We start from the raw sequence: 13,829 nt of genomic DNA, 5'->3' as shown, positions 1-13,829 counted from the left end.
ACAAAACTGTCCTTCAGTAGTCTGATGCTCCACAGAAGCCTAAAAACTAGTACCAAATAACAGCATACACACATATACTGAGGTTGGCAAGTAAGTTCATTCCACTCATAGAAATATGCAGAATATCTGCTAACCTGAAGTTTTTCCTGCTTTAGGGAAAATTAAAAAAACGCTCTCGAAAGAGCTGTTTACCAATTCAGTACTGTACATGATCTACAGGAAGTGTCACAGCAATTCTCACAGGTGTGTTTCTCCCTGTACAGCCAACTGCTTGCCTTCTATTATAAGTTGGCAAAGTGACAAGAAGCACTGATAAAGTCCATTTTAGATGTGAAGATGGGAAATTCTATGAGAACCTCATGGCTGTTCTCCATAAAAATAGCAAAAGAAGAGTAGTCACTGAACCCAGGAAGTAATTTTTTTTTCCTTAGCTTAACCTATCATTCAATACAGAAACTGTATCAATGAAAGTCAAAGGAAATGCAGAAGTTCCTGAAGAGAAACCATTAAAATTCTTTCAAAAGAAGATTCCTCTCCAATAATGCCTGGGACACTCTCATTGTGATGAGGCCACGCACACAGACGAAAAAAAATCCATGAGAATTTGGAGAACAATAATACATCCTGTTTTTGAGAAGCCGGAATACAGTCTGGACAATTTGTATTTTAGAAGTCACAGCAGTAATCCATGTAACAACAAGAACAAAAGCTACACCTACAGTCCAAGACTCGCTGTTTCAAACCCTGTAACAGCAGGATCCACAGCTTCATCCAGATCAGTCTAACAGCCTTAAAGAGATGTTTGTGTTGCTCCCTGTTTCTGACACGAGCTCTCCTCCTGCAGCCCTGCAGGACAGGAGCCCAGGGACAGCACATGAGCTCTCATCCCTGTGCCTCCCAGGCCAGTGCAGTGCACACTGGAAGGACACACAGATGGTGATGCTCTGCTGCTTTTCTAGCAAACCAGTTTAGAGTGCTTGTGCTGCTTTGCCTGTGGTATTTCAGCACTAGATCTCCTCAAGGCAGACAGATCAGCAGGATCCTGTCACACCAGAGCTGCCCAGCCCACGAGAGGTGGGACCCAGCTGGCATAGAAAGCACAGTTGCCCCCTCCCTGTGGCAGAACACCTCAGTGCAGATGCACTGCACACTGTGGCACTACCCACCCTGATTTCCAGGACAGGTTAGTGGTTGGTACCACATCTGCCAGCTCTCACAAGTTTCCAGAAAAGGAGGTACACAGGAAGGCCTAGTAGTAGATGCACCTAAAGTCTTCCCTGCCACACACCTCAAAAATTAGCTCAGTAGCCATTATGACTATAGAAGAGAAATCCTTTAGTAATATTGTGCAGAGTACACTTCTAACATGGTGAATCTTCAAACAAGATATTTTTCAGTACTTGGTCTGATACAAGAAAGTTACATTCAGACAGGAAGAATCCAGTTTTAGGCAGCACATCTTCTACCAGCCTGCTTTTCACAGAAGTTTATTTAGAAACAAAATTTCCATCAATAAAGGAGCAAACATGTAGCAAGAGCTTATTTTAGTTTAGAAAAATCATGCTAGACTTTGCACTGATTTACATGCAGACTTCAGACTGACTCCTTTTCCTAGCTGATTTAGTCTTTTAGGAACAGAATTTCAAAGCCCTGTTAAATGAATAATTGTTTACCACTCAGAATAAAACCCTCAGAAGTCACATCAATATAGGCAGAACAAAATGCTTTGGAATGAAAGGTGCAACCACATGAAAGCATTCACTCGAGCTAGAGGGATGAATTCAGCATCTCACTTCAATTCAAAACTTTGGATACTTGGTGCAAAGGCATCCAGTGCTCTCCTTGATGCAGATAAGCAGCGGTCCAGTACAGCACGCTTGCTCCTTCAGAGGTCAGCAATATTTCAAATGACAATGGAATGATATCTTGTACAAAGCATATAACCTAGCCTCTACTCCTCACAAAAATCATCATGTCCGAGGTACTATCCCAAAAAGAAACTTTCATACACCAGTGATTTGGGACCTGGGACAGTTCACGAACTATCCCAGGCTGTATACATTTTCCTGCCTGTTCTCGATCTTCTCTATGGCTTCCTTTTCAGGATACTGCTCTTTCATGCCTACCTCTAAGAAATCTGGATGATGTGAAGAGACTAAGATGTAGTAATTTGTGAAAGCTTTATTTCTCTACAAGTAGGGCCAACAAACAATAAATATAAGAATCTGAGCCTCTCAAACCTTGGTATGCACATCCTATCCCCTAGCTGACTTCTAGGACACCTAAAAATACAAAAATCAAGTATGTATTTAATGTTACAGAGTTTTTAGAAGCAATCCAGCTGAAAAGAAGCTCAAGTAAGCTATTAGTTTTTCTCCAAACTGATCTTTCTTTAGCCGTGATTTTACCACCTCATTGTTCTGGCATGATCAAGTAAGGCCAAGAAATTGAAAGGCTGCACTTTTTAGCCATCCTGACTTGCCACTGGACTCTTGTTATACAGTCACTCAAGTACCTTTTTGCACACAAACCTCAAAGCAGTTCAAATGTTCCCAGCAGGTTCGTAACTACAGCTTCAAAGTCATTTCTCTTTCAAATAATTTCTGCCCACATGCAGTTCCCCACTCTTTCCAACTCATTCAGGCAAGTTCCAGATAATAAAGTTTCAGATAATAAAGCAGTTCTGCATTTACACAGATCAAAGTTAAGTCTTGGACATAATACCTTTTTAATTCTTCTAACTGTGCTGTCATACCAAAAGGAAGCCACAGAAGGGAGACTTCACATTAATTCCAAGTTTTTTCTATTCTCTATCATTCATATAATTACTTGCTTTCTGCAAAGAAAATGTTTCATCTTGCTAAAAATTCATGTACTGCTCTGGGTTGCTGAACTCCCAAGTCCTGTCATAGCATGCATCTAAAGTAGGGAAGAGGATTAAGGCATTAACAAGTTGAACAAGAGGTCCTTAAACTGGTCTAGTCTGGGAAACAGTCTGAGAAATAGGTCTCTGGTAAGCAGCATTCCATCACTTCTTCCATTCTAAATTCTACATACCAGTACCCACAACACGGCACCATGCAAGGCACAATGGCTCACGACTGAAGCATTCATCTGCTTTGCCTGAAGAGCTGCATGTGTTTTTAGAAAAGCATGCAACTGAGAAACTAACTTTGAGCCTTACTTTTAAGGCACACAGTACCTCACTATAGTTACATTCACTGTCCCCACTGGCAAAGGATCATCTCCAAACAGGTGCAAGCTAAAAGTACAAGGAAAAACCTTTTTAGAGACTCCTTCTCCATTGCCTAAATTTTTGCTTTCCCTTCCTTCAAGTTCTCAATTCCTTTTGCCTGCCACAGAAACTTCTCTTTTTTGCCCCAACCCTTCTCTGTCTTCCTGGACATTTAATGAGTATCAGCTATTGTTTGGAAAACGCTATACTGATCTTCACAGTTTACAAAGATAAGGCATCAACTCAAAACAGCAGGAAACACACACGGTCACTAAAGTATCACTGTTGAAAACTAATATACAAGCATTTCACCCACAATAATCTTATGTTTACTGCCTTACCCTTGAACTGTAATTTAACTGGAGTAGATTGAGTCAACTCCCATAATTTACATTTAACTGAAGCATGTTACTCAGCTACTTCCGCCTCTTTTTAAGCATAACAGGTAGCTCTTAGGCTGCTGAAAAGAGCAAAGACACTATAAAATACAGTGATGATCTGAAAGTGAAATTGTCTAAGTCACATCTTACAGACTCTTGCAGCCTTTTAAATCCTGCATTTAAAGGTGTGAGAGAAGCAATCCTTACTGAGACTGGTACTGCCCTCGGGGAATTGGGAGGGGGATGGGAACCTTTCAGAAACTCCTTCATGAAACTAGACCCAAGGTTTGAGCCTCACCAATCCAGCACAGTGGTGTATACAACAGCATTTTCAAATCAGCGGTATTCATTACGATGGTATGAGACTCTGAAAGGATTCTAACTTGCTAAAATAAAAAAAGGAAATGCTTCTTGCCAGTAGGCTCTGGCTTCTCTTTGAACAGGAAAAAAGAACGATGGAAAGGAAATTCATGTTTTGGAGGAGCTGAACAATAGAAATGACTAATCACCACTAAAGAATGCTTGAAACACAGCCCCAGACCTTGAAAAGCAGCAGAAGGGAAGACTAGCCTTGAAGTGAGTTTGAGCTCATATACTGGCTTCAATCCTTTCCCCTCTTGCAACTTATTCCTTCACTGAAGTCGTGAATCAAAGACTAGAGCCGGCAGAAACTCTTATGGTAAGACACACAGCTGAGAGTTTTGTGAAAAAGCATTTTTTTCCCACCTTTTGGAAGGGTCCCTTTTCCAAGGCCAAATCTTCATGTGGAATGTACAGCAGTACAAAAGGGTTTTGCAACTTCCTGAGAAAATTTCTAGTCAAAGCTAGAAAGCAAAACTGTACCATAACATTTAGATACCTCAGGAACACATACATGTAATGCTTGTCTCCAATCTGCCTGCCTGCTTTATCATACCATGTATCCCAGGTGATCAAATCCTCAGTTTAGTGAGAAAGATTTTCACTGCAACAGCTCTGCATGTGTCTGAAGACAGCTATTTCATACGAAGGAATATAGGAAGTATTTAAACAGACCAGCTTTCCAGTGAATTATCAGAAACTCCAGAGAAGTCTTGACAAAGGCAAGGAGATAAATGGAAATGTTAAGTGAAGCATGTCATGTGGACAACTACTTAAAGTATTGAAGTTTTCCCTTCCCCACACTGTCTGGAATATTTTAGTTCTCCAGGTACACACCCACTCCCACCTCCCCACCTTTTTTTTAGGGGGAGGTGGCTGGGGGGGTAAGAGTGTGCTTTGTTTGTCTTTTGGTTTTTTATGACTTGCACTCTTTAGGGTTCCCCACAGCAAAAGTATATGGTACTTCCTCAAGGCTTCTTCCCCAAAGACGTTCTGAAATAATAAATTATGAGTTTTGAAGCCTGACCCATACACATTTACACACCTGAAAAAAGACCAGCAAATTATTTTAATCCTATGACCAGAACTGTATCTTGTTTGTAAATAGCTGACTGAAAATACTACACTCTGTCCCAGGATTTAATTGGTCAGAGAAAGCCTCTGCCAGTACTCCCCTGATTAGAACAAGCATGGACAGCGGTGTTTCAGCTGTCATAGCAGATTTTTCCTCTAGCTCTAGAAAACTCTCTACAAAAATAATTGCTAAAGCCTCAGAAAAGGGTCAAAGCTTCATAACCATTTTCCAAAGCAGTCTAAAATTCCAATTTTCTTTCCTTTTTTTCCCCCCAAGTTGCACTCTGCACCCACACAGTTCAGCAGCCTGCATGTACAGCAGCACGCATCAGCTTCACTGCAAACAAGGAGTTGGCTGGCAGCTTGCTGAAGCTGCTAGGCAAAGGCAAAGCTGACAGGAGTAGGAAAAGTTTTGTCAAAGTCAAATTCTGGAATAAAGCCATGAGCAAAGCAACCTATACCAAGAACAGTCCACCCTATTGTACAAAATCCAATATACTCAGTATTTTGCCACTTCCCCCCAGTCATTAATGCAGCACCACTGAATACCATAATTGTAACATGTTTCAGAGGAATTGCACCCCATTTCTTAATCATAGAAGACTACAGGAAAAACTCTAGCCTGGATTTAGAATTACCCTCAAGGCTTTTTTCTTTTTCCAAAGCCTAACTTAAAGATAGACATCAAGTTCGGCATTTCTATTGTGAAAGAAGTACATTTTACATCAGCGTGTGTAACACCATTATCAGTATGACCTCAGCTTTTTATCAACAACCCATCAGTGAGGGGAAGAAATACCTCTACACACACACATCCAGCCTTTCCAAAAATATCTTGAGGAGAGTACAACACAGCCTGTAGCAAAACACTGAAATTTAATTCATTTCAAGGATAAATGACCCACCAGAATGGGCTCTCTTGGATTCAGAAACATTACACTTGCTAGATCTTTCACCAAAAAAAAAAAAAAACCCAACCAACAACTGAAGCCTAACAGTAGCTGGCTATATAAGACTTAAAGTTTAGGAAATGAGTAAGAACATGGGAGTTGGAGCATGCCTGTGGGCCAGTTCTTTTCCTCCTGCCCTCAACCCTGTGCTCCCCAGTTCGTTTTCTTATTAAGTCTTAATAAAGACTTGCACACTCATGACCCATAAGGTGTTAACATGATTTCCAGGTTCTCAAGTTAAGTACCCAGTATACCCAGTAAAAGCTGCTGGGGACTGAGTATTGCCTCTGATAAAGGTGTGAACTACTTCTATTCAAAACATTAGGAAGGGCTTACTTGTCCCAAACAAGGCCAGACTCATCTGTTTAGACAAGAGCCCCCCCAGGGACTACTTTTAATCCTTGCACTTAGGCAGAATTTAATCTAGATAGCCTCAATGCAAACTTATCTTCCCATCTTAGTTTATGTTGGTAAGTTTTTCCATATACGTAAGTTTTCTGTGTTGGTATCAGTCATTTTCCAAACTCCAGTATTGTCAGACACAACCGGTGCCACTCAAAGTCTCAGGCAAAACCCTGAGTTCATGATTTCCAAGTTTACATTCCCTGTGGATTAAATGCATTCTCAAATGAAAGTAGTTTATAAGTCACAAGAGATACTTAATAGGTCACCTCTACAGAGTATTTAATCCATTAAAACAGAGAAACATTTGGTTCTGTCTGCAAGATGCTATAAACTTTACTTATTGAGATGCAGACTCCTTAAGGGGGGCACAAAGTAAAGGGGGGAAGAGGAAGGCATTTTTGAACCATATTAATGGGTTAATTATTGCATAATATGCCTGTCAGTGAAATGCCATTTTGGTTGACTAAGGACCAGGCAAGAAGTTCAATTATGCAAGAATCCTTGAATTAGCTAGAGGGTTCTTAAACTAGCAAAGATGCCTAGGGACAAGTTTGAAGGTAGTTTATAAAAAAAAAAATCTTAATAGGCACCATGATTTTGGGGAACATAGTGAAAAAAAAATCACCTTCTGTGTAGAAAAATTCACATAAGCAGAGGATGCAAAGTTTTAAAAATTAAAAATAAATGAAAAGAGAATATTCCTTTTACAGAGGCTGAAAAATGAGGTTGAAAAATTTAGTAATCCAGCCTATTCACAGTGAGATTTCTAGTTTTAAACTGTGCTGATCCACAACAGCAAAACCCTACCAATTCCTGCATCATATCTGTTAGACTTTTCCACTTAATTTTCATTGAAATACTGGAACGAAGTAATTTCTAAAATTGAAACACGATGCCCAGAAACAGAGAGGAAACCATTTCCAAGTCAAATAAGCACCTGATCCAATTCAAATTCCATGCCACACTCAGAGTTACATGTTCTTACTGACGTTGAGATTTCAGCATTGATGGAATACAGAGCAGGAATAGCTTATAAATTATCCAGTCTGTGTGTAAGAAGTCAGCATTCTCCTAGTAAGTGTTTTTTGGGGGGGAGACAGGAAGGAGGAGTGCTAAATTTGATCAAGACTAGCATACCAGAAGCTGCATATTCACCAAAGAACTATTCCTCATTCCAGTTTCACCACTTAAGTAATTTTTCTGATAATTTTTTTTTTGACAACATGAATAATTTTTCTATTTGTCTCCCTGATAGTCTGGATTGCTGACAGCCTTTGAACGAAGTACTTTGACTGTCTTCAAACCAACAACCATTTGGTACACCACTTGATGAAGTCCCCAACTAATCATCAGTTCTAACACTTGATGTTTCTGGAGGAATTTCTCTGCAAACACATGGACATCAGAACCACTTGGGACATTTCCCCAGCCATTCACTACATAAAGAAAAAACCCAACCAAACAAAAAAAGTTAAGAAATCAGGGCAGCACTGTTTTGGTCCAAACAGATGTAAACAACTGGGTTACCCACATGCAACTTCCAAACTACTTGAACTTCAGTAACTTGTACTGAAAGCAAAGTATTGCCTGATCTTTAGGGGTCTGGCAAGGTCAAGAAGCCAAGCATGTTGTATAGCAATCTGACTGGAGACAGAGCATCAAGTTGAAGGCTTTGTGTCCATTGAGCCACTAGAGAGCACAGGACTGAAAACAACTGAAAACAAGGCTTTCCAAAGGGTACTAGCTGCAGAAGTTACAAGCATCAGCACTACTTATGATAAAAATACTTCATTCTTCAGTAAAGCAGGGAAGAATTCCATTGGCACACATGTAAACCAATGCCTGAACAAAACAAAAAAACCAAGCTTAGCTTTCCTCTTTCAAATTTTGAAACAAAAGCTAGGCTTTCAAGGTTTAAATTCTTCTCATCAGCTCCAGCGTCACTAAGCTTCAGTTACATACCATACACTGTGCCCTTATATATTTCTCAGGGAGGAAAACCAGGCAGATTTAATAGTGTGGAGTGTGACAATGGATACATCCAACTTCTTCCAGCTTGCCTCAACAAGGAGTCAGACAGCCTGCAATGCTCCAAATTCCCAAAAAGATGCAGTTCAGTAAAAAAGACTAGACTAGCCACAGTAAGGCAAACTTCTGCCATCATCCTCGGAGATTAACACACATACTTCCCAACACTTGCCTAAAATCTGCTACAGTAACCTTCTCCTGGTCCCAAGAGACCTGCAGTTCAGAAGTCATGCACTAGGCAGACAAGCCTCAAGAGCTCAAGACAAGCCTTAAATTACCTACAGCAAGCAAAAAGCATACTGCAATAACTGTACCCCCCAGCAAAACAAACAAACAAAAAAAAAAAAGAAACCCCACAAACCCCAACCAACAACTAAAGCAAAAAACATACCCAAAGCTTGCTAAAACTAAGCCAACAAACCAAAACAAAATAAAATATATTATTGTTAAGCTAGTGGCACAGTGATACCTTCTTTCAATGTCTACCTAGAGGCTAATTCATAAGGAAGTATATTATAAAGAGAAACAAAGAACACCATGAGACTAGCAGTTTTGTTAACTATGCATTTCAAATATATCACAAAAACTTGTTTCTATTATACATTTAAAAATAATTTCAGCTCATTTTTCAGTGTTATATTATTTGCTATTGACATGACTTTGAATAGTTTAGCACAGCAATCTAAGCCTCTTTATCTAATAGCACCAGAAACCAGGGAAGCATGGAAATAGACAAGAGAGTCATCTCAAGAAATGCCTTCACAGAGTGACCTAACTTCTCTGGCAGAGCTTTTTCAAGGCTCTCTGATCCCCTGAAAAGCAAGAACCCTGCCCAGCTGCAGAAGCCAAGGCTAAGGTGTTTCTGGAGAACTTCAGTCTAACTCAGTGGTGGCTCCAGGACTACCTTCAAAAGCAGAGATCAAGGGCAGTTCCTGCTTTGCATTCAAAATTTCTCAGTCCTAAGAGTCTTTGGAAGAGGCTGCAGGCTCTCAACACCTCATTGAGCCAATCCAGCAAACCCATGTAAAGGATGCTGTGAAGTCAACAGAGGCTGAAGGTGTGCAAAGTCTCTCAAGAATGCCCTTCGGGAGGTGTAGCTATCAGAACCAGGACCTCAGAATTAATAGTTATAAGAATACAAATGCATTCGGGAAAGGCGTCTACCCACTTCAGGATAATGACACAAATGGATCATTAGAACTGCTTTGAGACATGAACAGTTAAGGTGGTGAGATGAATGAGAACTTCCTTTGGGTTTTAGAAGGATAAAGAAAAAAAAACCCCTCAGGATTAGCAACAGATTCTATTAATAAACAGTGCTGTAACAAAGAACAGTCCATTTGTAATTCCAGAAGCAGAAGCTACCAGTAACAGGTGCCCCAGGGACTTCTCTGTCAGGTGTTATGGAACTCATTTATGTCAAGTGTGTTAAATGCTAAAACTGAGTTAGTAGGCAGGTATTTCTACCTGTTGCTATTCCAGCTCTCAAAGTCTTCTGTAGCCTAGCATGCATTGATATTCTGAAAAAAGACACTGCTGAGGCTTCAAAAAAGTGATACAAAAAAACATGCTTATAACTGTAGCCAGTAGGGGTCATTTCAGTGTAAAAAATTGCAATGAAAGAAAAGGCTAGAGACAGGAAGGAGAGTAAAAACATGAATTTCTACTCACAAAGCTCTGTAATACTCTGCCATTTCCTCCTCCCTGGACTGGGGAAGCAAAGGGCTTGCCCTCCCAGTATAAGACAACAGAAAAGCACAGTCTTTATTCTGTTAATGGATACAGGCATGGCTTAATACCACTCACAACAGGCATCACCAGCCTAGCCTGTTGCATGTGTGCCTGTAAACTGCACAACTGTTTAGGTCATCACAATCAAAAAAACACAGCTATTTCACCTCATATTAGTGATCAGAGGCAGTACAATCAGTACCCTTTTATCCTTGCTGCCACCTCATGTGCAAAACATGCACAGTGAAGAACAACATATTACTTCTGTTCCTTAGAATGAGGCAGTTTCCTGACAATTCACTAATAGGTATTCCAGGACTATTTATTAGGCTGACAGTTCAGCTTGGTTGCTTTTCATTTATGAGAATGAACATTAAATAGATAACTTACCTATTAATTTTCTTATTTTAGCTTATCTCCCTTAGTTATAGTTAATAGATTGTTATCTCCCTCCTCTTTATCTTCCTCCCCTAGGACTATTCCTATAGGGACAGCTGGAACTAGTTTCTAACCACAACACTAATTGAAACACAATCTTGCCAACAAATGCTTCATACTATTTTCAACAGTAGATGGGACGTGTTATGAGCTGAACTACAGCAACGTACAGATTGCATCACTTCAAAGGAATGAAATACTCCTAAACTGCCAGAGATGTCCATACTGTGATACAGTAAGGGAATTGGAACATTGAGGCCTTTAATGACTGCAGGCTTTTAGTTCCTTTAACCATCGAGAAGGCGGGAAGCTGTTTTAGCACAGCTTTTACTAGAAAACACACGGCAAGAGAAACTCCTCCAAAACCAGATAAGTTTTTAAAGTGCCTTTGCTTGTACTTTTCTGTTTACAAAAACTTTTCCAATGCATATTAAAAATAAGAGACTACAGCAACGTACATATTCAGCAACATAGTCTCAGCCAAGGTCTTCAAAATAGTTTAGGGCCATTTTTAAACGTTTAACAATGCAGTTTTTAATCTGGAACTCGTCCTGCCCAAGCATCAGCTCCCGAGGCTGATGGCATTGGCTGTAGCACAGGCGGGACACACTGCCCTGCCCTGCTGTGGTTTGCAATTTATTTGTCACGGAGGCAAATGGAGTTTTAAACTAATAATGAGCGCCAGGACAAAGGTCAGCTGCCCACTAAAAATGACCGGGTTTAGCTTTCTTAAAATAGCGCATCATTCTAAATGCAAGTTTTTTGGACAGATGCTGCCTCACCAGCTCTCTGGACTTTCTACTGCCCTCTACCCGCCGAGAGGAGACCACCTCCGTCTCCCTTCCAGAATTGTCGAAGCTCCCGCTCCGAGTCACATATACATTTATACATATCCCAAACTAGTGCTTATTTGTAATCTCTTTACAGCGCCATGTTTTCCCTCAACTTGGGGGAAAAGGGAATTGGAGGTACAACAGAAGGGAAGACTAAAAATTGGCCTCTGGCCTTTCGTTAAATTATAACATATATATTAAAAAAAAATCTTGGGAGCTCTGATAGATAAAAAACTGAAGGGGTTGAACGCCTTTTGCATTTCATACCAATTCAGCACCTCCCAGGCAGACGGCAGGAAGCTGAAGTGACTTTAAGAGGAGTTCTGCCGTGGGTATTTCCCCCACCCTCTTGATGCTCCAGCAGGGAAAAAGACACCCCTTATCATTATATGCCGAGCAGCACAGGCAGAGAGATATTAAGTGACAGGAACAGGAAAGAAAACTTTGTAACAGATGATCAGTCTCTGTTGTTTCCTTACACAGGGGGGAATCCGGAACAGGCATCATGTGTGTACGACGGACCTCCGCCGATCTCCAGCTGCCAGACCCTTCCCGAGTCCTCTACCAAGGCATTTTAGTTGGGCATCAGTACCTCCTATAAGCTATTAGCAAACCAATGGCACGCTACAAGAAGGGAGAATTGGTAGAACCTTAAAGTTTACGGTAAGAAAATTAAGGGCAAAACTTCTAAGCAGGAGTTTGTGGGGTATTTTAAGCAGGGAAGGTTAAAAAGACACGCTCGCAGATGGGACAGGCGGGCGGCTGGAAGGGAAGGAGGGCGCACCGGCGCCTAAGACGTCTTAGGTGCGCCTTCCTTCCCTTCCCGCCGCCCACCGGGTACCCCCACCCCAGGGAATGGATGGAGGGATGGATGGTGTCCCGCCGCCTCTCACCTTCGCAGACGCCCACTTCGTACTCGGTGATGGAGTCCCCGTTGAGCGGCGGTCGGATGACACAGCGCAAGCCCCGGTCGCAAGCCCCGTGCAGACCATAGACTCCCCCGCAGCTCTCGTTCCGCTGCCGAGCGCACATGAAACAGCAACCGCAGATCCCCAGCACGATGCTACCGGGGCAGCTCTTCGGTTCTTCGCATTTGGATTCGTCGCAGGGTAAGCAGACGAGAGCACGCGTCCCCGACTCGCCCAGCAGCAGGGCCAGCAGGAACAGCCACCCCGCGGCCGCCAGGTGCCAGCCGCCGTCTCCGCCCGGGCGTCTCCTCCCCGCCGAGACCGCTGCCAGGTACATCCCAGCCGCCGCAGCCCGGCCTGGGCCGGGGGGGAGCCTCTCGGAAGCCCCCTCGCCGGGCGGCGGACCCGAGCGTGCCGCGGCTCCTTCCCGCCGCCCCCGCCTCCGGCCCCCCGAGGAAAGTTTCCTCTCTCGGCGGCGGCGGCCGCTTCAACCAAACTTCTCCTCCGGGCGGCGGCTCCGCCCGCTGCCCCCTCCGGGAAGCGGCGTCCCTCAGTCCGTTCGTCCCCGGCCCGCCGGCTCCCGGTTCCGCGGCGCCGTCCGTGCGAGCGAGCGGCAGGGAGCGCGGCTGCGGCGGCTGCTGGCTCTGTCCCCCTCGCGTCCCGAGTCCCGACTCGCCTCCTGCCTCGCACTCGCCCCGCTCCAAGTGCGCCCTCTGCCCTGCCCCCATTGGGCGACGCTCGCCTTCGCCCCGCCCCCCGAGCCCGGCCGCGCCTCTCCCATTGGGCGCCGCCGAGGCTGGCCCGCCCCTTTCCCTCCCGCGCCCCCCAGCCCCAGATCCTGGGCTGGAAGAGGCGCAGCGGAGGCGAGGAGCAGCCTGGGCCCCACGGCGGCCGCCGCCTCCGCCTCCCCCTGCACCTCCCCTCCCCCTCCCGGGGCTCCGGGCGCGGAGCGGAGCGAGGCGGCGGCGCCAGACCGCGGGGACGCGCTGGCGGCGGCCCGGGGGACACCGGGGGCGGGGAGGGAGAGGGCCCCGCGAAGGGCTCAGCCCCAGCAGGGCGATGCTGCGGGGACTCGCGAATGGGGCCTCCCCGGCGGCGGCGGCGAGAGCTTCCTTCTTTTCCTCCGCCTGCTCCGTCGAGGGGCGCGGGGATCCGGACGGGGAGCGGCTCCGCGCCCTCTCAGCCCCGGCGCCCTCTCTCTCTCCCCGGGAGAGGAGAGCCGGTCGCTGCCCGCCCCGCCCCGTTCCCGCAGCCCCGCTCCCGGGCGCGCCCAGGTGGCCCGCGGGTGCGGAGGAGCCGCGGCGGACCCGCTCCGCGGGGGCGGTAGGGGCTGTCCCGCTCTAGCGGCGGCGCAGCGCTATCCCGGGCCGCCCCTCCGCCCGCTCATAAACAAGCGGCGCTGCCGCCGCTCGCCCGCCGACCTAGGCACCGTAAGCCGGCCCCGGGCCGCCTGCTGCTCTTCGTCGGCACAGGGGCAAGAGGCGCCC

General features: G+C 44.7%; 1 protein-coding gene across 2 annotated transcripts in view; it reads right to left on the bottom strand.

Annotated features, from left to right (window-relative positions):
• CRIM1 (cysteine rich transmembrane BMP regulator 1) overlaps window positions 1-13,054 on the bottom strand; it is a 173,826-nt gene extending 160,772 nt beyond the window's left edge. The window contains exon 1 of one of the 2 annotated variants that reach the window (XM_085055220.1): window positions 12,328-13,054. In XM_085055220.1, coding sequence (XP_084911346.1) covers window positions 12,328-12,679 — 352 coding nt within the window. In that variant the 5' untranslated portion in view covers window positions 12,680-13,054. The remainder of the gene's footprint in view (window positions 1-12,327) is intronic. The other variant, XM_085055219.1, reaches the window with a different exon arrangement.
• Window positions 13,055-13,829: the final 775 nt, after the last annotated feature.

Source organism: Lichenostomus cassidix, chromosome 3 (assembly GCF_008360975.1).
Source record: "Lichenostomus cassidix isolate B80296 chromosome 3, HeHo_3.0, whole genome shotgun sequence".
Lineage (NCBI taxonomy): Eukaryota > Metazoa > Chordata > Aves > Passeriformes > Meliphagidae > Lichenostomus > Lichenostomus cassidix.
Note: the sequence above shows the minus strand (reverse complement) of the source record. Positions and strands in the feature narration are given on the sequence as shown.